This window comes from Carcharhinus amblyrhynchos, chromosome 7, assembly GCF_965287045.1.
Source record: "Carcharhinus amblyrhynchos chromosome 7, sCarAmb.v2.hapA, whole genome shotgun sequence".
NCBI lineage: Eukaryota > Metazoa > Chordata > Chondrichthyes > Carcharhiniformes > Carcharhinidae > Carcharhinus > Carcharhinus amblyrhynchos.
Window position 1 is genome coordinate 63,618,028 of NC_137330.1, and position 24,908 is coordinate 63,642,935.

Below are 24,908 nucleotides of genomic sequence, written 5' to 3' on the forward strand. Positions count from 1 at the left end.
AAATACAGCACATTTTAATCACAGAACTCCTTTATGCTGGTGAAGCCATGCCAGTCACTCACATGAAACCTCAACTACATAGACTTGTGGATTGTCTTTCCCATGCTGGACCTTGTTCATTCTGATGATTAACACCTTCTCCTTTGACCATGATTTTCTTGGTTTCACACCTCCACTCATGATCATACTGAATAACCACATGGAAGTGATTAGCTGATCTGCTTCCTTAGATCCATTGTGACAGGCAATCTGACTCTTCATTTAGAACTTGAGGCACAAATGGGGAAAGCAGCTTTGGCCAAATCGTGAAACATGCATTGATTGGAAATTCTGCTGCTTCATATAACTCCCTTCCCACCCAAAGCCTGCTCATCATTTACAAAGCACAAGTCAGGAACGTGATGGAATGCTCTCCCATTGCCTGGATGAGTACAGCCCCAACTACGTTGAAGTTCAACACAATTCAGGACAAAGCAGCCCATTTGATTGGCACCCCATCAACCACCATAAAGTATCACTCCTTCTGCCACTGATGTACTGTGGCAGCGGTGTACCACCTATAAGATGTACTGCAACAATTCATCAAGGCTTCTTCAACAGCACTTTCCAAACTATCGAAAGACAAGGGCAGCAGATGCCAGGTAACACCACCACCTGGAAATTCTCCTCCAAACTCCACACTACTCTGACTTATCGCCATTCGTTCACTGTCACTGGATTAAAATTCTGGAACTCCTTTCCTAGACTGCAGCTGTTCAAGAACACAGCACACCACTACCTTCTCAGGTTAAGGTAAGAAGGGCAAAGAAAATGTTGGCCTCGGCAGTGATGCCCAACTCCCTTAAATTGTAATTCTTTAAAGGTGTGAATAGATACCATGCATTCTGCTTTGTGTTGCAATGGCTTCTCACTTTGAATTATTAATGTGGACAATGGAAGTATTCATCATGTGGTCACATGATTGAATCCTAGTTCATTAAAAAAGATCTCACTCCAAGGTACAAGTTAATCTGGAAAGCAAAGGCACAGAACAGCCTGAGGAGAGCAGGTCCCAAGTGGGTACTCCTCTTTTCTACTCTCTTCACACATATTGAAAATTTGAACCCTGTCTGCTGTCCATGTGTGGACCATAATGTCTACATGTCACAGGCAGAGATTTTTCAAACATCAATCCGACAGCTACTGTCCTTGGAAAATAAGATTTATCAACTGCCAACATCTTTAGATCATTTTAGCACTAAATCCTGAGGGCCACCGTGCCAGCTTGGAACCATCCAAGTCATCAATCTACAAGACCCGCATATCTTTAACTTTTATCGGACTCAAAAACGTGTTTAATCTATACTCTCAATCGGTAATTCTTTAGTGTAGATGCACAAACTCTGTGTGTGTGTGTTGAGTGCGCTATCTACAAGCCTCTATTCATTTGAAAAAATTTAAGAAAACCTGTCTCTGTATTTTTTACAGACATTGTGCTTAAATAGTTAAGCAGTATATGAATTTGCAAGCATATTTTTAAAAAGCTGTGACAGTCAAATAAGGAGTTAGAAAAGAGGTGAGCCATTCTACCCCTCATGGAGGTTATAGACGTTTACAGCATTGAAACAGACCCTTCATCCCAACCTGTCTATCCCATCCCTTTTTTTAAAACCCTAACCTAGTCCTTAACTCATTGCCCGCATTTGGCCAATATCCTTCTATACCTTCTTACCCATGTAACTGTTTAAATGCTTTTTAAAAGACAAAATTGTACCCACCTCCATTACCACCTCTAGCAGCTTGTTCCAGACTCACCACCCTCTGTGAAACAATTGCCCCTCTGGATACTTTTGTATCTCTCCCCTCTCACCTTAAACTTATACCCTCTAGTTTTAGACTTCCCTACCCTTGGGAAAAGACATTGACTACCTGGCTGATTTATGCCCTTCGTTATTTTATAGACCTCTATAAGATCACCCCTAAGCTGCCTCCGATCCAGAGAAAAAAAGTTCCAGTCTATCCAATCTCTCCTTACAACTCAAACTGTCAAGTCCCAGTAGCATCCTAGTAAATTTTTTCTGCACTCTTTCTAGTTTAATAATATCCTTTCTTGAGAAGGTGAGAGGGCATGGGATCCAATGGGCTTTGGCCTTGTGGATCCAGAACTGGCTTGCCTGCAGAAGGCAGAGAGTGGTTGTGGATGGGCCTTTTTCTGCGTGGAGCTCAGTCACCAGCGGAGTGCCCCAGGGATCTGTTCTAGGACCCTTGCTGTTTGTCATTTTCATAAATGACCTAGATGAGGAAGTGGAGGGATGGGTAAGTAAGTTCGCCGATGACACGAAGGTCGGTGGTGTTGTGGATGGTCTGGAAGGATGTCAGAAGTTGCAGCAGGACATAAATAGGATGCAGGACTGGGCGGAGAAGTGGCAGATGGACTTCAACGCGGATAAATGTGTAGTTGTCCATTTTGGCAGGACCAACAGGATGAACGAGTACACTATCAAGGGCAGGAGTCTTAGTAGTGTTGAAGAGCAGAAGGATCTTGGGGTCCGGGTCCACAGGACTCTTAAATCGGCCTTGCAGGTGGAGGATGTGGTCAAGAAGGCGTATGGTGTACTGGCCTTCATTAATCGAGGGATTGAGTTTAGGAGTCAGGAGGTAATGCTGCAACTTTATAAGACCCTTGTCAGACCCCACTTGGAGTACTGTGCGGAGTTCTGGTCGCCTCACTATAGGAAGGACATAGAAGCCATTGAAAGGGTACAGAGGAGATTTACAAGGATGTTGCCTGGATTGGGAGGCATGCCTTATGAAGATAGATTGAGGGAGCTGGGACTCTTCTCCCTGGAGAGACGAAGGTTGAGAGGCGACCTGATAGAGGTTTATAAAATGTTGAGAGGAATAGATAGGGTGGATTCTCAGAGGCTATTTCCCCGGGTTGAAATGGTGGCTACGAGAGGACACAGATTTAAGGTGCGGGGAGGCAAGTACAGAAGTGATGTTAGGGGTAAGTTTTTCACTCGGAGGGTGGTGAGTGAATGGAATCGGCTGCCGTCAGTGGTGGTGGAGGCAAACTTGCTGGGGTCTTTTAAAAGACTTCTGGATGAGTATATGGGATTTAGTGGGATTGGGGGTTATAGATAGGTCTATGGATTGGTAGGTGTTGATGTGATCGGCGCAACTCGTGGGCCGAAGGGCCTGTTTGTGCTGTAGTGTTCTATGTTCTATAATAGGGTGACCAGAACTGTACACAGTATTCCAAATGTGGCCTTACCAATGTCTTGTACAACTTCAACAGAGTGTCCCAACTCCTGTATTCATTGTTCTGACCAATGAAACCAAGCATGCTGAATGCCTTCTTCACCACACTGTCCACCTGTGACTCCACTTTCAGTGAGCTGTGAACATGTACACCTAGATATCTTTGTTCTAAACTCTCCCCAACGCCCCACCATTATCTGAGTAAGTCCTGCCCTTGTTCGATTGACCAAAATGCATCACCTCGCATTTATCTAAATTAAACTCCACCTGCCATACGTCAGCCCACTGGCCTAACTGATCAAGATCCCAATTGCAAGTATAGAGGTTGCAATTCTAGATAACCTCCTTCACTGTCCACCATACCACCAATCTTAGGAACCATGCCTACAAAATTCTCATCCAAATCATTAATATTAATGACAAAAAACAGTGGGCCCAGCACCGATCCCTGAGGCACACCGCTGGTCACAGGCCTCCAGTTTGAAAAACAACACTCTACAACAACCCTCTGTCTTCAAGCCAATTTTGTATCCATTTGGCTACCTCACCCTGGATCCCATGAGATTTAACTTTATGCAACAGCCTATCTTGTGGTATCTTGTCAGAGGTCTTGCTGAAGTCCATGTAGACAACTTCAACTGCAGTGCCCTCATCTACCTTCTTGGTTATCCCTTCAAAAAACTCAATGAAATTTGTGAGACTAATTTGCCACTCTCAAAGCCATGCTGGCGGTACCTAATCAATCCTTGCCTTTCTAAATGCCTGCAAATCCTGTCTCTCAAAATACCTTCCAATGACTTAGCCATTACAGGTATGAGGGTCACCGACCTGCAGTTCCCAGGCTTTTGCCATCAGCCCTTCTTAAATAAAGGCACAACATTTGCCACCCTCCAATCTTCAGGCACCTCACCTGTGGCTGTCTGTGATTCATCTGTCTCTGCTGGGGACCTGCAATTTTCTCCCTAGCCTCCCACAATGTCCTGGGATACACTTCATCAGGTACCGGGGATTTATCTACCTTGATGTGCTTTAAGACTTCCAGCACCACCACCTCTAATGTGTACACTCCTCAAGACATCACTATTTATTTCCCCAAGTTGCCTAACATCAATGCTTTTCTCAACAGTAAATGCTGATGAGAAATATTAATTTAGGATCCCATCCATCTCTTGTGGATCCACACATAGATAACCTTGTTGATCCTTAAGAGGTCCTACTCTCTCTCCCTTGTTACTCTTTTGCCCTTTATGTATTTATATAAAAGCTCTTTGGATTCTCATTTGCTTTACCTACCAAAACAATCTCGTGTCCCCCTTTTGCTGTCCTGATTTCTCTCTCAACTCTACTTCTGCAGCCTTGATACTCTTCGATGGATCCACTTGATCCCAACTACCTATGCATGTCATGTGCCTTCTCCTTCTTCTTGACCAGGACTCAATATCCTGAGCCGTCCAGGCTTCCCTACTTGTACAAGCCTTGCCCTTCACTCTGAGAATGATGTGCTTATCCTGAACGGCAGTTACACTCCCACTTACCAGACGTCCCCACAGACTCCCCCAATTAACCTTTGAAAGTTCCTGTCTGATGCCAGTTTTGATGGTCTTGCCCCAGTTTAGAGTTTTAACTTTTGGGCTAGACCTGTCATTCTCCATAGCTATCTTAAAACTAATGGAATTATTGTCACTGGTCCCAAAGTGATCCCTCACTAATGCTTCTGTCACCTGCCCTTCCTTATTTTCCAAAAGGAGGTCAAGTTTTGTCCCCTCTAGTCGAGCCATTCACATACTGAATGAGGAATTCCTCACAAATACACTCAACAAATTTCTCTCCATTCAAGCCCCTAATATTATGGCTGTCCCAGACAATGTTGGGAAAGTTAAAATCCCCTATTACCACCCTATTTTTCTTGGAACGAACTGTAGCCTCCTTCCACATTTGCTCCTCAATTTCCCACTGACTATTTGAAGCCTATAGTACAACCGTATCAGCGATTTTTTTCCCCCCCCCTTTCTTATTTCCCAGTTCTACCCACATAGACTCATTGGGCGGACCCTTGGATGTATCCTCTCTCAGTACTGCTGTGATGTTTCCCTTATTCAAAAATGCAACTCACCTTCCTCTCTCACCTCCTGTTCTGTCTTTCCTATAGCATCTGTACCCTGGAACATTGAGCTGCCATTCCTGTCCTTCCCTTAGCCATGTTTTAGTAATTGCTATAATATCCCAGTCCCAAGTACCCATCCATGTCCTGAGTTCTCCTGCCTTGTAATTTAGACTTCCCTTGCTCTCTGTCTTGCTTTTGCCTGATTTGTCTGGTATTAGGATTACTGACGCTGCCTTTACTATTTAATGTGCTGTCTTTAACTTCTGTGCTGTCCTCAACTTTCTCTTCTCTCTCCCTACTGCTTTGGGCTTCATCCCCCTACCAAACTAATTTAAACCTTCCCAAGTGGTTCCAGCAAATCTCCCTGCCAGGATATGAGTCACCTTCCAGTTCAAGTGTAACCTGCCCCCTCATTTGATTGTAATTATATGATTATAGACAAATCAGAAGGATTAATCAATCATCTAATTTAGTTTTTTTTTCTCAAAAGAGCTAATGACTGACGTGATGAACAATAAAACCCCAACTGTTATTTTTAATCTGAGCGCTTGAAGTAGTTTGTTGCTTTTTTATAAATAAAGCTTGTGTGTTTTACTTGGAATGATTGTTCAGAGCCAAATCTTGTGTTCCCAGAGAGGGGTACACTGTGGGAGAAATTTAGTAGGGTAGTTCCCATGACAGAATAAGATGTACTGAAGTGCCCTTTGCCCTGCTAGTTTTGATGGAAAACATGTTGGGAAAATATTGTGGAGTTATCGTTGGATTAAAATGCATACCTCGCTAATAAAAATAAATGGTTACTTGTTAGCTACTTCGGATCAGTGAAAACGGTTGTTGTTTTAACCATAACAGAGCAAAGGAAATTTAAAACTCACCCAAATGTTAACTGCTTGCTGGAGATTAATTGTAATGAAGGGAAGTAAAACCCAGTTCCGGTTCAAATGATAAAGAGAAAATCCACCCATTGTGGATATTTTCCAGTATTATTTACCAGAGAAACATTTGTTAGGTTTGAACAGAGCAAAATTAAAGTTGTCTGTTTACATCCAATTTTAGACAGTCAGTTCACCAGCATAGTGCCAGGAATAGGGAACACCCACCAGTGCACCTGACTTGATCAGATATTGGCAGGTATGTTTGCCAGGATCTGCAAAATAGTAGTGGCAGTATGGCAGCTGAGGAAGATCAAGGCATGGTGGCTATTAAGATGGCACAGTGGTATAGTGGTTAGCTCTGCTGCCTCTCAGTGTCAGGGATCTGGGTTCAATGCCCGTCAATGGTCTCTGTCTGAGTGGAGTTTGCATGTTCTCCCCATGTCAGCATGGGTATCCTCTGGGTGCTCCACTTTCCCCCCCCCACAGTCCAAAGATGTGTGGATTAGGTTGATTGCCATGCTAAATTGCCCTTAGTGTCAGGGGGACGAGCAGGATAAATGCATAGGGTTTGGGGATAGGACCTGGAAGAGATTGTGGTTGATGCAGACTCGATAGACTGAATTGCCTCTTTCTGCGCTGTTGGATACTATGATTGACCATGCTGGCATGCTTTCAGCAGTGCTAAAACCAGGAATATTATGATTGTGACATTTGCAGAAAATTTTGTCAATCATTCACACAACAAAGTGAAAGAGCCTTTTGTGCCGCATCTGTCAAAGTGGCATGTTCATCTCTGAATTCATAGGGCCCCTTCTTTCAAAGATATCAGTTAATAGGAATCCCATTAGGAAACTTGTGGTTTTGGGAGGAGGGGAATAAGAGTCCTGGATGAGAAAGTGTCATGTCTAATGGAGGCTGTGGTGTTGGAGATGAAAACTAAAAAACAAACATTTAACCTGATATTTTGATCATAGAAGTAGGTAAATCTGTTTAAAATTTTCATTTCATTATCAGTTCATTTGTTTTTACAGCAAACGAAAATGCCACTCACACAACCCATAACTGTGTGAAAAGATGGTAAAAAAATATCCATTCTGTTATCAGCTCTGCATCATCTGAAGGATACTTAACACTAGATAACCCAGACACTTCAAATGAGTATTCATGTCAGCTGCATACTAGCAGTGGGAAATTTATATTTGTCCTGTAGAAATAGGTAGTCTTGACAAGGTCACATTGATTGCCTGTCCCTAGTTGCTCTGAGAAGTGGTACAGGTGTAACTTTTTGAAATCATGATGCCTTCATTGCAAGAATGACTTTGGGTCGGCAATTTCAGATTTTAACCCAACAAGGATAATGAAACAGCAGCACATATCCAAATCAGGATGCTGTGCGACTTGGAGGTTAACATATTCATATGACACTGCTGTTGTTCACTGCTGTGGTGGCAGAATCCGCAGGGCTGTGGTTTGCTGTTGAAGTAAGGTTGGTAAGTTGCTTCATTGCATCCTGTGGATTGTATAGCCACATTTCAGTTTGTTGCGTACGTCTTAGCTCACCTCTAATTTGGGCCACTTATGTGTTCCCTATCATCATTGTTCCACAATTGATGGCCAAGCCTTCAGTTGCCCAGGCCCCAACCTCTGGAATTCCCTCCTTGCATTTCTTGGACGCATGACCTAATTGAGGCATACAAGATGATCAGAGGAGGATTGGATAGGGTGGACAGTGAGAGCCTTTTTCCTCTAATGGCGATGGCTAACACGAGGGGACATAGCTTTAAATTAAGGGGTAGTAGTTATAGGATGGATGTCAGAGGTAGGTTCTTTACTCAGAGGGTAGGAAGGGCGTGGAATGCCCTGCCTGCAGCAGTTGTGGACTCGCCAACTTTAAGGGTGTTCAAATGGTCAGTGGATAGGCATATGGATAACGTTGGAATAGTTTAGGTTAGAGGGTCATTAGATTAGTTCCACTGGTCGGTGCAACATCGAGGGCCGAAGGGCCTGTACTGTGCTGTAATGTCCTCTGTTCTATGAAACCTACGTCTTTGACCAAGTTTTTGGTCATCTAACCTCATATCTCCTTATGTGTTTTGGTGTCATTCTTTTGAATGCTGTAATTCAGTGCTCTTATGGAGTACCTTGAGGCATTCCATTATGTTAAAGGCACTATATAAGTTGTTGCTTAATGAGGAGAAGGCCTGGATGGTGCTGAATTGTTGTGTTTAAGTTTTGTGAAGCTGAATTCTGATTTTTATATCAGTCCCCTTGTGCCTGGTAGAAAATTTGAAAAGACAAGCCATTCATTGTGGGTTACTAGTCAGCCCATATTCAAAACCATGAAGGGTGTGGGAAAGATACATAGGGAGAAACTATTCCCAGTCATGAAAGGATTGAGAATAAGGGGGCACAGATTTAAAAGTAATTCATAAGAAATGCATTAGTGATGTGAGGATAAACTTTTTTATGCAGTGTGTGCTTCCAGAATGTAATGCTCTGCCTGTGAGAGTGGTGGAGGTAGGTCCAACTGAAGCATTCCAAAGGGAATTGGACTGTTAGCTGAAAAGGAAGAATGTGCAGAGTTACAGAGACAAGGTGGGAGAATAAAACTTGGCACATTTGAGAGCTGGTGCAGACGTGATGGGCCAAACTAGCCTCCTGCACCATATCAATTCTGTGATTTCCTGCCCAGCTTTGTGTTGAAATCCAGCAATGTTGTGACAGAAGGACGACAAACTGTTATATTCAGCTGGAGGTTTTGGGATGCCATTGATATTTTAACATACACAAAGTAAATGTTAATCCATTTGCCCCTCGGGTAGCTGCCAAATGTTGCATCCATATTAGCAAGTGTACAATCTAATTTTGCATATAACAGAATAATTCAATTTCAGTTGAGATTTTTTAAATTAAATGACGTGTCCTAGAGGAGCAGGGATGCAAAATGTTTTCTTTTTCATTGGAGCTATTTATTTTATGCAAAAATACAAATCACATAATGATATTTATGTTTTTTAAATTACAGTACCTGGTCCTGTGCCGAATGATTCATTAAAAGGAACACCGTTTGAGGACAAAATCTTCCTACAATGGAAGGAGCCCGTGGAAGCAAATGGTGTTATCACACAATATGAGGTAATAGATTTGGTTACTCCATGACTAAGGAGGCATTTATACCAACCCTTCCACATATGTTTTGGCTGGATAATGGACAGTTACAACTTATACCTGTCCTGGCCTCAGTTCCCAACCCTTGAAGCCTTGTTCCTTTGCATGGTCCATCCACACTTTCCAGAAAGACTGTCAATCTCCAGGGGCTGGAGCTTATAAAAAGTGGATTGGGGAACAGAGAGGTGCAGGAATATAGATATGTTTGGAGAGCTGCAACTCTACAATTAGTTGACACCTTACAGTCTTCTCGTTTCTGAATGTGCAAAGCAACTAGAATGCCTCAAAGTCAAAAAGATCAAAAGGAGGCTGCAATGAAAGATTTTATTTACCTTCTCAGGTCTCTCTTGCCTTGCCGGCTGAGTCTCTCAGCCCTTCTGTGTTGAATGCCCAGGTACAAACTTCTTTGGGAAATTACCAAAACTGGCACCTTTGTGCCTCTAAGAAAGGAAGCTGAAGCAGAATGGCATGAGACACTTTCCTGTTCGTACTCAGCTTCATGGCTGTCATGGTCCTAAACCTGGAAACCCAAGTCCATCTCTGGCTATGTACTGGAGGTTCCAACATGAGCTCATGAACATATAGGTGTTCAATGTCCTGTAAATGCATTTTCATTTTTCTTGGAATAGTCTTCAGAAAGGAACATCTGGATCTGAATTAATAATTTTTAAGAAGTAATTAATCAGAGTTGCTTTGCCTAATCTTCATAAAACTACTGATGATGAGGTACTTTTTTTAACCTGCATTTTTGTAGCAATAACCATCACAGATTAAATATTCCATGTGCATTTGCTTTGACAAAAGTTCCAGAAGAAGAAAAGTAAATTACCTGTAAGGGTTCATCCTTTCAAATATTAGCTGAAAGCAGGAAAACACTTAATTTTTTTTTTCACAAAGGCTAGCATTCGTTGCCCATCTCTATTTGCCCTCAAGATGGTGATTGTGAGCTATTTCTTGAACTACTGCAATCTAGATACACGCAGAGCTGGGGAGCAAGTTCTGGGATTTTGACCCAGCGAGAATGAAGAAGCAGCGATTATAGTTTAAATTGGTGGTTTGGAATACCTAAAGTGACTCAAGTCAGCTTTAGGCAAAGCAAGCAGCAGTTTATTCAATACAAATATGCACACTGAGGAATGCTATCTTGGAAAATTGTCAAGAGGAAATTCAAAGGTACATAGATCGCATCACTCATTCATACCATCATTGTTAATGGCTTAGTGGTGAGATATCACAATGTCCAAAGTTTATTCCAAAACACAAACTTTGCTTATCTATCCTGATGTTTTACAGCAGTGCCCAGTTATCTACATATCTTGTGCTGACCTGAGGTGAGACGATCACTTTTATCACAACTTAACTCTCGAATCGTTCATCAACTTAGTGTATCCTGACTCAAAGGTCGCATTCCTTAACTTATCATGGGTGACCCATTGGCTAGTCACCAACTTCCTGGCCTGACCAGAAGGTCAAATTCCTGACCACTCTACTCCCTATCTACTCTATTGCAAACATTTTTACTATTTAAACCAATAGCTTGGTCAAGCCTGGGTGATTCCATAATATACCGCTTCATTGGAAAAATCCCAAACTCATGTTGAATCAGTCACCGATCACACACAAACGGGAATCTTTATCATCCCATAATCAAAATGTTTACTCAATGTGCTATTATTTTCATTGTGCCTTTTTGCCCTCTATCAAGTTCTGAGTCACGTCCTTTATTTCCTGCAGTGATTAATATTCTCCCTGTTGCCGTTCCACAATTAAAATACACTGCAACTTCTATTTTTGTCAATGGGTGCTTTGTTACAGTTTGTTCAGGCTCCCACCTTTTCAATATTTTCAAAGTTGTTATATAAGGAAAGTTCATGTTTGAAGGTTTAGTGAAATATTGTTACTTCTGATGTTACATTGAATTGTCTGCTTTTTTTTGGTTTCAACATTGTTCAGTTTATTGCTTTATACAGAGAAATAGGGTGGGCAATATATTCAGATAAGACTCACGTTCACCCCAGAGAGGAGTCCAGGTAGCTGAAAGCACAGAAGGAAAGTGACTCTATTCTCAAAGTATATTTGGGGCAAAGTGGCACCAAACTCTTGCATTAACCATATAATGTTTTTTGATCTCTCATCTGGCTTACCCCTCACTGAGGTCATTTTTGTATTCAACATATGATGGAAAAGGTTCATCACTCACAGTAGAATCTATTGGATTTTTATTCCATTCATTTCAATCAGTGGCAGTTAGGTGAATCATTTGCCACTCAGGTGGAGAAATGAAGGTGAAAATGTAACCCCTTTGCATTTTGAATTTGTTAGTAATATTTATTTTCTGTATTTAATTTTTCTCAGATGTTGTCTCTATGCTGCTTTCTCCTGTGCAGGAGCAGGGATATTATCCAGGGCAAAGTCTTTGCTTAGAATAGAGTGTGAAACCATCCAAATGTGCTATTTGCAATATTTCCAGGCACCATTGTTGTAACGAAGTACAAAACTCAGATTTTTATAACATTGCGTTTGTAATGCTTCATCTGCTCCTGACAATTTTCTGTATTCAGTTTAATGTTTTATTTGACTCGCTGTTCTCCTTCAGTCTGTTGTCGTCCTCCTTAAATTTAACAACGCGACCGAATTTTATGTCCCCTAAAGACTTGGGTGGTTATTGTATGTTGAAAGGACCAGTGGTCCCAATATTCAACCCTAGAATTCACCATTGTATCTTTCCTTCCAGTCAATTTACCACAAGTCTACTTTTTGTCTCTTAGGTTGTTGTTCACACAGCTACTGTAACTTTTAATCTTTTAGTCTTCTGTTTTGCTAACGAGCCTGATTGTGTGGCATTTTGTCTACACAGACTTTCAAAAGGCGAACAGCATCAACCTGTTCATTGTTTCATCAAATCTCGTGACCTTTTCATAAGTTAGAGCAATTCAGAGACATTAGACATCAGTAATCACCTGTCATATTTCTGCTTAAGACTTAGTAGGGTGGAAAATTACCTAGTTCTCTTCCTCCCTTAATGTCTGGCAGATCAGTTACAGCAGCATCAAATCTTTTGACCCTGCTGTCCAAGTCGCTGGGCCTGTTCGAATAATCTCGAAAATGTGCAATAGTACACACCATGTTTTCTCACATCTGGATCCTGGGACGACCTACCGGTTCTTAATTAAAGCGAGTACAGTGAAGGGATTTGGTCCAGCGACAGTGGTTAACATTACAACTAACATCTCTGGTAAGTACGGAGCCTTCTGTCAGAACGGAGACGAAAATAACAAGTGCTTGCCATCAGTTGATTTCAGTATAATATTTTGAACAGGACAAAGGTGAAATGTTTGGAAATGATGTCCAGGCTAAGGGGATTTTCCTGCTACGCTCACTGCAAAACCATAAAAATCCACCCAAGGTCAAAGGACCTTTGCATGGGCCACACCCCCGTCAGTAACAACTCCCATGATGAGCGGGATGTGAAAATTCCCACCACAATATTTACAGTCCAAATTTAGGTTCCATTTCCTTTTGTCTTTTTAAAAAGTCAACAATATGGGAAAATGGTATAAAGGTAGCTGTGTTGGCAACATCATAAGTCTACAATGTACTTGTCATGTGATACATTCAGATGTTTCATTCAATGTAAACGCAGTTGACCTTAGTCATAAATTTGTCCTGATCCCTATCGGGGACTGATAACTTTAATAACGCATTTAAATTTTCAGTGACTGGTTATAAGGAACACATGACATGATTTACATTTTAAGGCTTCTACTGTGACAAACGAAAATAACACTAACTGACCACAATTATGCAACCTGGACTCTGAACATGTCCCATTCAACTTTCAAAATGACCAAAATCTCCCTCTATAGCTTATTTTATCTCTCTCTGCATCTCTCTCACCCCCTCATTCCCATTCCTGGCTCTATCACTTGCTTGCCCCTTGCCCTCCCTGGCCTCTCCCCACCCTCTCCCCACCTTCCCACACCCCCAGCATGCACCGCCCCAGATTCTCCCTTTTCCTGGCCCACCCCACACCTCCTTTCTGGCCCCCCTGGCCCCTCTCCCTCCCCGCCAGCCCCATGAATTAAGGATTCGGAGTTGTAACGTCCCTCTTTCATTCCTCCATTTTATCCTAAATTGAAAAGTAGTTCTACATATTACAATCCTATAAACTTTGTATTGCGATGCCAAGAATTATTCATTATTTCCCTTAAAACAACCACTTCCATTTCATTGCTTTCCTTCTTACCCATCAAGAAGTGCATGACCCTTGAATTATATCTTAATATATTTTCAATATTAAATCACTGCTGCAGCAGTGTTTGCAGAGTTGCTTAACATTCAGAACATGCAACATCAGAATGAAAAGATAATATAATTAATGAGCTTGTTGTTTGCAAAACGAGTTTGATTAAGAAAAATGAGTGAAGACCAAAGACTGCAGTATGAGGTTCAGAGGCGTTCTCTCTGTTCAAAAAAAGCATCATGTCCTTAGTGAAGCAGATGCTTTGATCAAAAGTACCAAAGTCTCTTGAATTCACAGCCAATTGCCAAATTACAAATTTAAAACTATAAAAGCAACCTTTCTTTCTGAATAGAACATTGATTAATTTCAATGAATTCAAGGTGGGTTATGGCCCTTCAAAGCCACAATTACTGTGTGCTGATTTTTAATGGATGCTTCAGGCAAAAATAATATATAACTGTTTAAAAATTACTTCTGATTCATCTACATCCATATTTTCCTTTTACATAAGTCTATGCAAGATAAAAGTGAAATGTTACTTTTCAATGGCTCGCATCAGAATGCAGTTTACAAAATATATGTTGAAATAATTGTGGAGTCTTTCATCCATTTCATTTATGTAGTTCTGAATGCTGAGAGAAGCAGCATCCTTAAAAAGTAGGAAGACATATGGTGACTTGCATTGAATTCTTTGAAAACGTGTAGCTCTGTAACCACTTAATATGCTTTATGCGTTTGTTATTTTACCATATTTTAACATATGAAACCATCTTTCCTCCATTTGTGCAAAATTATTTGAAAACATGTTTAATTTATTTTTAGGAGTTGTAAAGTAAAATGATGTCCCAATGACATGTCATAATTCCAATATGTGACAAGTTCTTAATGTCAGTTATGCTTTGGGGGGGTTGGGGGGAGGGCACTGAACAAAGACTAATTTTCCCAGTGGGAAGAAGATTGCAGTTATTTTCCCAAGCAGCTTTCATGTACTTACCCAGCTGCTTTATGATGATAGAATGTAAGAAGGATTTTTTTTCCTTCTTTCCCCAGAGGAAATGCATGCTTACAATTTTAAACACTGGATTTCAGCACAGTTTTATCTTCAAGGACTTTGAGCAGAACAATTGAAATTGACAGTTTTTTAGTTTTCCAAAATCTTTCACATTAATCAACATTATTCGGACGGTGCTTAAAATTTGTTTTATAGAATTTGATTCATGTCTATGTTCTCTAATTAAATTTCAACAGCTCCTACTTTACCTGACTATGAAGATGCAATTCTTAATGAAACAGCAACCACAATAACTGTCATGCTGAGACCTGCACAGGCTAAAGGTGCTCCAATCAGGTAAATTTATTAGTTAAGATTGACAGGCTACTAACTAGATTATAGTTCTCCATATTAAGTCGACATTGCTGTCAGAAGGTTCATTTACTCAGTTAGGCAGAGTATATAAATGAAATCGATAGTTAACAAGAGTGTTGTCTTCTGAGATTTTCTAAATTGAGATCCTGAATGTTCTAGATATCTTCTTTATTGAGGTAACTTCTCTTGTTCACATTGAGCGGCACATAGTTAGCACTGCTGCCTCACGGTGTCAGGGACCTGGATTCGATTCTCAGCTTGAGTCATTGTCTGTGTGGAGTTCACTCATTCTTCCTGTGTCTGTGTGGGTTTCCTCCGGGTGCTCCAGTTTCCTCCCACACTCCAAAGATGAGTGGGTTCAGTGGATTGGCCATGCTGAATTCTCCCTCAGTGTACCTGAACAGATGCCAGAGTATAGCATCTAGGGAATTTTCACAGTAACTTCATTGCAGTGTTGATGTAAGCCCACTTGTGACATTAATAAATAAACTTTATAATTCCTCCTCTGCTGCCATATTATTTTGATTCCTCCTGATTATATTGAAGTATTTAAATGAATAAGAAGCTGACTTTGGTTCTCCAAAGACTTGAGTCAGTTACCATGAAGGCAGCTTCTTGCAAATGATGGGGAAATTAACAGGGACAGGAATAAGTAGAGGGAGAAGAAAGTTGATGGATGTAAACTTTGTGACCTCGTCTCATACAAGTGTCTCCATTAGAAATTATGTTGTGCCTATTACATTTTGCTTGGCCTATCGCTGAGGTTTACACTCATAGTCCATGTAACATTAATTTTTAGTGGCATTTTCCTGTCGTCTGATCAAAGGATTAATGAGAAGTAATTTGTTGACTTCAGTTTTTTCCGTGCAGCCGTTAATGTGGCCTGAATACTCCACTTTGTAGACACAGTTCTTGATTTTTGGCTGCCAGAGTGTTAAATTTGATGTTGCCGCATTTGATTCAGCCCCAGTGTGTGCAAAAGAAAATCAAAAATTAGTTTACTGATATCCCTAATGTTAAAATGGTTTATGTGGAGAAAGTGGGGGCCGGGGCAGTCGGCGGGGAGAGACATTTATAAAGTTTTGTTCAAGACTGACAATTGTGTAAGCAATTCATTGTGACAGGACTTTTTTTTACCCCATAATCTCCAAGAGTGCTGAGAGTATTGTTCTTTGATCGGTAAAGTATCCTGCAACTTGTTTAAATCTCTTAGAAGTCATGTTTAAGGGGAATTGGCAATCAAGTCTGTTTCTTCAACTCAAACCTTCATCGGGAAGTGAACATGGAGGGGTGGTGGTGGTGAGTCTATTCTCTGGTGAATTTATAGGAGCAATGGACTTCCACGTTTTATAGAGAGCTGTACCACCAATCCTGTAATTTGAGAGGAGTTTATGATCAGTTATTTCAAAATGACTTTTTTAATTAATTCCTCATTAACTTCATGAACTGAAAATTTTAAAATTGTTTTGCGGTGCAGACATGATCTGACTCTCGTCAAAAACAAAGGCTGAAAGAGTAACTTAACTATGTTTCTTTTCTGTAGCAGGCAATAGGCCATCTGCTTCAGTAATTTGCAATGGTTCATCATTTTGAACCATAAAGCAGTGAGATGGTCTATTTTAGTGGACTGGACAGATTTCTGTCCATCTGTGCCCATGTTATGGTATGTCACTTGCATTTTAGATCTGGATAGCTCCAAGCAAAGATGGATGCAATGTCAAGGTCATAAGGCGTATGTGTCTCAGTGCATTCTGTCTCCAGTTAGATGACAACTGCAGACAAGCGGTAATTATCTTGTGCCGTGTGCAGTGAATCTTATGGAGCAATTTGTGAACAGAATTTTTACATTAAACTTGCCTGAATAAAGGCATTTTAAGTAGAAATAAATAAGTTTGATGGTATGTAGTTGTAAGCAAAATAAATGCGAGATGTTTCTGTTGTCCCAAGTTCGCCAGAAATATTTTGATGTGGTGTACCCAGTTTTATTTTGCACACCTGTATTTAATGTATTTACCCAATTCTCAAGCAGAAAGATGAAAAGTATATACCTTACATGTATAGTTTGCCCCAATCAGCTTTCAACAAATTGTTTCATAATTTTCTTCTCATCCTAATGTTTCCTACTCTATTTACTGGTGATGTAGACCCTGGCTTTAACTCCTGTTGCCCACAAATATTCCCACTGGGTAAGTTGAATTAACTGGAATGCTTGGACAGACCACTGTTATACATGAAGTCCAACTTTTCTCCCAATTTCAAGTTGATTGAGATTAAAACCAGGTAGATGTAGAGTGAGCATCTGACCCAAGCCATGCATTTACCTGCCTGGCAAATCAGGATGCCATATGTAAGTGGCTTCTCCTGATCAGACACCATTCCCTTGCCCTTCAAAATTGCCATCAGCACCTCTTCCTGACAAACCCTCCTTAAATACTTTATTCTCCTCAACTACAAGTTGATAACTACTTTTCTTTGTTCACTGAGATGTTAGCGCATGCTGTTTTCACCATAGTCACTCTATCTATCCCCCCATCATCTTATAAACCTCTATTAAGTTGCCTGTCATCCTCCTCTGCTCCAAAGAGAAAAGCCCCAGCTCTCTCAACCTTTCTTCATAAGACTTACCCTCCAAACCAGACAGCATCCTGGTAAATCTCCTCTGCACTCTCTCCAATGCTTCCACATCCTTCTTACAGTGAGGTGACCAGAGCTGAACACACTATTCCAAATGTGGTCTTACCAATGTCTGGTATAGTTGCAGCATAACACCACGGCGCTTGAACTCAAACCCTCGCTAATAAACACTAACACACTATAAGCCTTCTTCTTGGCTCTATCCACTTGAATGGCAACCTTTAGAGATGTGTGGATATGAACCCCAAGATCTCGCTGTTCCTCCACATTCCTCAGAACCCTGCCGTTGACCCTGTAATCAGCATTCAAGCTTGCCCTACCAAAATGAATCACCCAGCACTTATCAGGGTTAAACTCCATCTGCCACTTTTCGGCCCAGCTCTGCATCCTATCAATGTCTCTTTGCAGCCTGCAAGAGCCTTCCACGTCATCCGCTATTCCACGAATCATGGTGTTATCAGCAAATTTACAACCCATCCTTCAACCCCTTCTTCCAAGTCATTGATAAAAATCACAAATAGCAGAGGACCCAGCTCTGACCCCTGTGGTACACCGCTGGTAACTGGCCTCCAGTCTGAAAATTTTCCTTCCACCACCACCCTTTCTCTTCTATGAGACAGCCAGTTACTTATCCAGTCAGCCAGATTTCCTCCTATCCCACATCTCCTTACTTTCTTCATGAGCCTACAATGGGGAACCTTATCAAACGCCTTACTAAAATCCATGTATACAACATCAACTGCTCTACCTTCGTCTACACACTTAGTTACCTCCTCAAAGAATTCAGTCAAATTTGTGAGGCAGGACATACCCCTCACGAAATCGTGCTGACATTCTCAGATTAAACTGCATCTTTCCAAATGGCCATACCCTTTTCAATAACTTACCGATCACCAAAGTAAAACTAACTGGCCTATAATTACCATGGTCATTCCTATTTCCTTTCTTGAAGAGAGGAACAACATTCACCACTCTCCAGTCCTCTGGTACAATCCCTGTGGACAGTGAGGACCCAAAGATCAAAGCTAAATGCTCCGCAATCTCATCCCTTGCCTCCCAAAGTATCCTAGGATGTATCCCATCTGGCCCAGGGGACTTATCAACTCTCAGGTTTTTCAAAATTAAAATGTCTAAAATGTACAAGTTGTATTTTGGATAGTCCACTCATAATAATCAGCCCTGACTGAGGCAGCTGCACTTGAGCATGTGTAGTGCCTTTTGTGAACTGCAGATATACTATAAGATTGCTTTTTTTTTAAGGACAGTAACTTTGTGGAGAATGCAATATATGATAAGTATAAAAGAGGAATGTTGCTTTTTGCAGTTGAAAATATAGGTTGCTTGCTGAAAGAAAAATAATGAGTCATCAATATTGCTTTTCATCATTTGTTACAATCGAAGTTTTAAGATCTGAAATCTTGCCACATCAGCCATTCCAGCTATTAACTGGAATTTTAAATTTCTTTCAAAACTTGATCGGTCTCTAAGGGATTGTAATAAACTGACCCTATCTATATTTACCTCTGGATGAAAAAGCTTACTTACTCTGAACCACTGCAACGTTGATCTCCACGATGAGTTTCAAACATCAAATCCTATTTATTTTCAGCTATGCACATCAACATTTGTCTCCACAGGAAACTCGCCTTCCCTGCAGTGGAAATGCTTTGCGACATCTTTACTGCCTGCCGATTCCTGAAGTTTCCTTCTTGCTGGTGTCTTTGACTCCATTCTACCTAAATCTAACCCATTGAGAACTTGCCTCACACTTCCTGTGCTGCACCTTATTTTGCTTAACACAATACACTGAACATTGACTGCCATCTTGAGCCTTAGCATATGGAATTGAAAGTCCTTATCATTATTTGCAAATGTTCCTCTGGTTTCACCCCTTCCTGCGTGTGCAACCTTCTCCAAACAGATGTCCAAGACCATACCTTCTGGCTTTCAGTAAATCCCACCCTTCCTTTGTTGCAACAGGTACTGTCCTCAGTTGTTTCAACCTTTCACTCTGAAACTTCTATCTTAAACTCTGTTATCTCACCATATTTCTCTCTTCAAAATCTGCATTTAAAGTCTATCCTTCCAGGCATATACAGGTCAACTATTAGTGTTTGGTGTAAAATTCTCCTTTGTGATGATCCTTTATCATGTTGAAGGCGTTATATAAAGGAAGATGTTTATCTCTTTTGTCAGACCTGATGTCTACAATTGCAGGGTGGGGATGGGGTGTGGTGGTGATGGTTTGCACCATACATGCCAATAATACTGCCAAAATGCAGGAATGAGCCAGACATTGATCTTCCCCTCAACATCATATTTGGTGTGGCTAATTTTTAGCACTAAGATTAAAAATGTAAGTTAATCCATCATTACTGTGCTGTTGAGCGCAACACTGAGGGTTCTGCACAGTCTCATTTGTTGATGTTTAAATTATTTGCTTCAGTTTTAAACTAAATAGCTCAAACATTTAGTTGTACCTGGAAACGAGCACAAAGGAGGCCACGTGAAATTGATGCTGCCAGTTTATTATTATGACTCAGCCCTGTAGCCAGCTATTCACGAACTGCACATCTATGTGTTGGGGGCTGTGGAAATTCAGCATTTGTGCTGCCATTTAAAGACAAGGAGCACTTTTTGAAGGGGAGGTGTACTCTGATTGTAAGCAACAGAGTAAGTTCTAAGTAATGAAATTGCAGCCAGTTCTACGCAGGAGGTGATTGGGTTCTCCAGTGATGCTTTGGAGACCCTGGACAGGAGGATAGAGATGTTATCCAGGTAGCACCTTTGCCGTTAGTGTGAAGAGGTTACAGAGAAAGTCAATTCCAAGAACTTAGTTCTGGGACATGGCTGTAATGGCCAAAAAAGTTTGAAAACCTGTCAGTTGACAAAGTAAGAATGCTGATGGCTTACACTTAATAAACCTCCCACCCACTTCCCTTTCATCGTGCAATCACTACACCATGCATCTGCTTCCCATCATACTCTCATGGACATCATCTTTATAAATCATGTTTCCTCACAATTTGGTTTTTATCTAAAATATAAATTTATCAACCATGATGAACTCATTGCCCAAAAGCCTCAGAAGGCTGTTGTCCAAAATCCCTTCTTAGGTGAAGGATGTGCACAGTGTGATTGGAGAAAGTTGGGTCCACCTGTACACCCTCTCCATCATGGACAGAGCAAGAGTCGTGACCATGATGGGTAACAGTACCTGGGGTGAGCAAGCAGAATATCTTGCCTTATTCTTTCTTTAATTGTGTGTAATCAACTGCAGTTGTTTTAAGCAGTCATCACTTTCTCGCATTCACAAAGAGAGCTCATCATCTTCCTTCTCTCCCTTTCAGAAGCTGGAAATTCGCTGCTTCAGGGAGAAGAGAGGCACTGTTTTGAAAATGTATTGTCAATCAACCTAAATCTGGAAATCACAGCTCAAATACAACAGCAAAGCACAATTTAAAGAGCAGGCTAGAGGAGAGGCCTTCATGTGGTGCAGGAGTTTGGGCAGAAGGAACAGAACCCTACTTCTGTCAAATGCTTGGAAAATAGGATTGTGCACCAACTCTATTGCAGAGGATTTTGATGTAGAGATTGAGAACTGACTGGCATATCCCAGAAATTCTGGATGCACTGGACAGACAATCAGTGAGCTTGCACATTTTAGTTCAGAGCATAGAGAAGACCCGCTCTATTTTCTTAGTGCACTGTGTCAAGGCTCCATTTGGAGCAGACTTTTCCACTCTTAACGGGTACGCTTTTTAACGCTGCACAGTTAGCTGGTGTAGATTGTCAGGGTCCAGGTTGGGAAGCTTCAGCTGAGCCCTCAAGGCACACAGCTGCTTGAGTTGCCCTTGATGGATATCTAAATTATCCTCAATGGAGTAAAGGCAGCACAGAGAACTGGCGAAGGATTAATTAATTAGGATCACTGCCAGCAAACTGGGCACAGACATGCACAATGCAGTGCCTCAGGTCACAAACCAAATGGAATCCTTTTCTATTCAGAAAGATGCAGGGATGATGATGAGAAGCGTGCAGGGCAAAGTGGGCAGTTTGTACCCTGGGGAAGTCTGTCATATAGGTGAAGCCCAATACACTCCTGTCATAACTCACTCTGCCCATGGGAAAGAGCTATCCTGGCACAGGGAGACCCCGGTAACCTCCCTGTTACAAAAATAGGCTGCGAACCCTGAGGTGTCATTCGCATCGTCAGCTGCATCCTGGCAGGAGACCGAATGCAAGGGTCACAGAGGTCACAACAACCACAACCAGTGCTTGTCCTTGACCGAGCACAAGGCTTGAGTTGTGACAAAGCTTGAGTTAGCTTGATGCTAACCTTTTTGTGAAGTGGAAGCAGCTCAAGCTTTGTTCGTCAGTGAATTTTCGCCAAGAAAAGTCCTCCCTGGAGGGTCACCAGGGATATTGTCTAGAATTCCTACAGTGCAGAAGGAGGCCATTGAGCCCATCGAGTCTGCACTGACTCTCTGACAAAGCATCTTACCCAGGCCCACCCCTGTCCCATTCCTTTAACTACTCTAATCCACCTAACCTGCATATCTTTGGACTGTGGGAGGAAACTGGAGCACGAGGAAACCTGTGCAGACTTGCCACACAAAAGTCAGCCAAGGCAGTAATCGAACCTGGGTCCTTGACGCCCTGCTAAAGCAGTGCTAACCACTGTGCCATTCTATGATTGCGCAGTGAAGCTGTCTGAGAGATATTAAAACTGTTGAAGAGGCTGCAAAGACCATGAAACACAAGCAAGAAGCTATTTGAATACCAGCAGAAGTTTTCACTGGCCAAAAAATATCCTGCAGTCAACCAGCAACTGCAAATGATAACCAGTTAACCTGTGTGTAATCAGTGTGCCTTTTAAATGCTTCTGTAGGGTTCTGCTTGTCTAATATTATCACACGTTGTTGGACGAGTTAATTATGTGGCTGATCAGGTGCTAAGGAAGCCCAGGATCTCAAAACCTTTTATTTTTATGAGCAAATTTCTTGTGCATGACTTGCATGCCGACAGAACAACCCAATCCTGTACTTCCGGGATGTACCAAGCTCACCTGCTCCTCCACCAGTATCTTTCTCGACTTTGTTCGATGCTCATTTCATGCTTGGAGAAAGGAGCACATTCCATCAAATTTTTAGGCCCTCCTGTCCTTTTGAGATAGTATTATCATTTAATTTTATATGATATTTGTATTTTGTTGAGCCAAACGGAGGTCACTGTGCATTCTTGCAATGAAGAAAATAGACTTGGAAAACCACTGACTGTGTAAGAAGGAAAATTGCACAATATGCATTGAACCTTTTAAATCTGGCTGTCTGAGCTGATTCTCTACACAGCAGCAAGAGTAAATTGGAACCAGGATTGCTTCTTTGTCGGTGGCTCAAAGGCAGCATTGATCTTGAGGCAGTTGCCTGCTTGCCTTCTTGATCACGAGCAATGATTGTTCCAAAGAGACTGGAAATGGAGGGAGAAAATGATATAAAAGCAAAGAGTATGGTATTTACTTTTGCAATAATCAAAAGAACAAGAATGATAAATGTTTTGTTTCCTAATTCCCCTTTCAAACAAACTTCTGTTTCAAACAATGTAAGCCCTACTACTGTAAATACTGCAGAACCGACGTGAGTTTCTGCTGTCTTCAATAGGGTATAATTGAAAGTGTCCTTGACATCTTTATAATCCTGTGATTCAGATCAGTTTAGGCATGTTTGAAAATTCCAGTTCAGTGCAGTAAAAGGTGCTGGAACAAGTGGCATCTCAGGATGCCGTTAAAATTGACTGAATAATTCAGAACAAATATATAAAATCGAAATCAAGATTTGAACTCTGGTGTTCAAACTCGAGTGAGCTGTTAATGTAAAATGTGTCACTGGCCAAGATTGGCATAGCTTACTGAGTTGAACTGAAGTTAAGAGGATGGATTCTACACAAGTGCAATTGAAACGATTTTCCCATTTAGACTCGAATCGTCTTTCATTTGATGTCTCACATTTATTTTTACTCTGATTTGATAACCATGCTGGCAACATCAGGTAATTGGCTATCAATCCTGAATCAACTCCTTTTTCATATTAGTGCAAGATTTGTGGCTTGTTACTGTCTCCATTTGAAATGTCAGTTCAATTCTTTGTGGTTCAAGAGTTCAGTGGACAGCTATCTTGGGTTTTATTAGTTAATCCTGTAAGTGTTTTGAAGATTTCAAATTGTCTTCCTGGCATGGTGGTAGCAAACTGGTAAAGAATCAGTAGGTTTTTGGAGCTAAGATTGAGGTGGCAGGAAGTAGGCTATCTGTGGTTTCAGGCAAGTCAGTTGGCGTGGTACTGCTGGGGCCCCGCGGGGGTTCAGAAGAGAGTCCCACATATGTCAAAAAAGAATGGAGGGCACGTGATCCTGGCCCCTTTAAGAAATGTACTACCAAATGTTGGATTTCGTTTTGAGGCGTCCTTGTACCTTATGCAATAAAAGTGGAAGAAAGTTGGACAAACCATTAAAATTGGTTTTCCCCTCATGATTATAAATTAGACCAATTATGTGTTGGCGGTTTTTATGAAGTCTTTCGCCACAGTATATATATACAAAGGGTTGTGTATATTGTAATTAAATTTTATGAACCATAAATTGCTTAACAAATGTAATATACAGCAGTAAAATTAAAAGATTGAACTATTTTGATTGTTTATTCTTTAGTAGAATGTGGGCTTTTCTGGTTAGATCAGCAGTCATTGTCAATCCCTAATTACCCTTGAGAAGATGGGGAGAGCCACTACCTTGAACTGCTGCAGTCCATGTGGTATAGGTACATTCACAGTCCTGTTAGGAAGGGAGTTCCAGGATTTTGATCTAGTGATAGTGAAGGAATGGCGAAATAGTTCCAAGTCAGGATGGGGTGTGGCTTTAAGGGAAACTTGCAAGTGTTGATGTTCCAGGGTATCTTGGACCCTTGTCTTTCTAACAAATGGCTGTTGTGCAATTGGAAGGTGCTGTCAAAGGAATCTTGGTTAGTTCCTGAAACGCATTTTGTAGATGGTACACATTGTTACCACTGTTCATTGGCGGTAGAGGCAGTGAATGTTTGAAGTGACGTGTGGGGTTCATCCAGCCAAGTGAAGAGTTTTCCATCACATCCATGACTTTAGATGGTGGACCAGCTTTGTAAAATAGCCCAATTAAGGGCAATTAACAAAGAACAAAGAAAATTACAGCACAGGAGAGCAGGCCCTTCAGCCCTCCAAGCCTGCACCGACTATGCTGCCCGACTTAACT

General features: G+C 41.3%; 1 protein-coding gene across 9 annotated transcripts in view; it reads left to right on the forward strand.

The window, feature by feature from the left end:
• Window positions 1-24,908, forward strand: part of ptprk (protein tyrosine phosphatase receptor type K) — a 610,212-nt gene that overhangs the window by 438,340 nt on the left and 146,964 nt on the right. For all 9 annotated transcript variants that reach the window (XM_080192477.1, XM_080192478.1, XM_080192479.1 and 6 more), the window contains exons 9-11: window positions 9,245-9,354; window positions 12,421-12,622; window positions 14,879-14,978. In XM_080192477.1, the coding sequence (XP_080048603.1) occupies window positions 9,245-9,354; window positions 12,421-12,622; window positions 14,879-14,978 (412 nt within the window). The remainder of the gene's footprint in view (window positions 1-9,244; window positions 9,355-12,420; window positions 12,623-14,878; window positions 14,979-24,908) is intronic.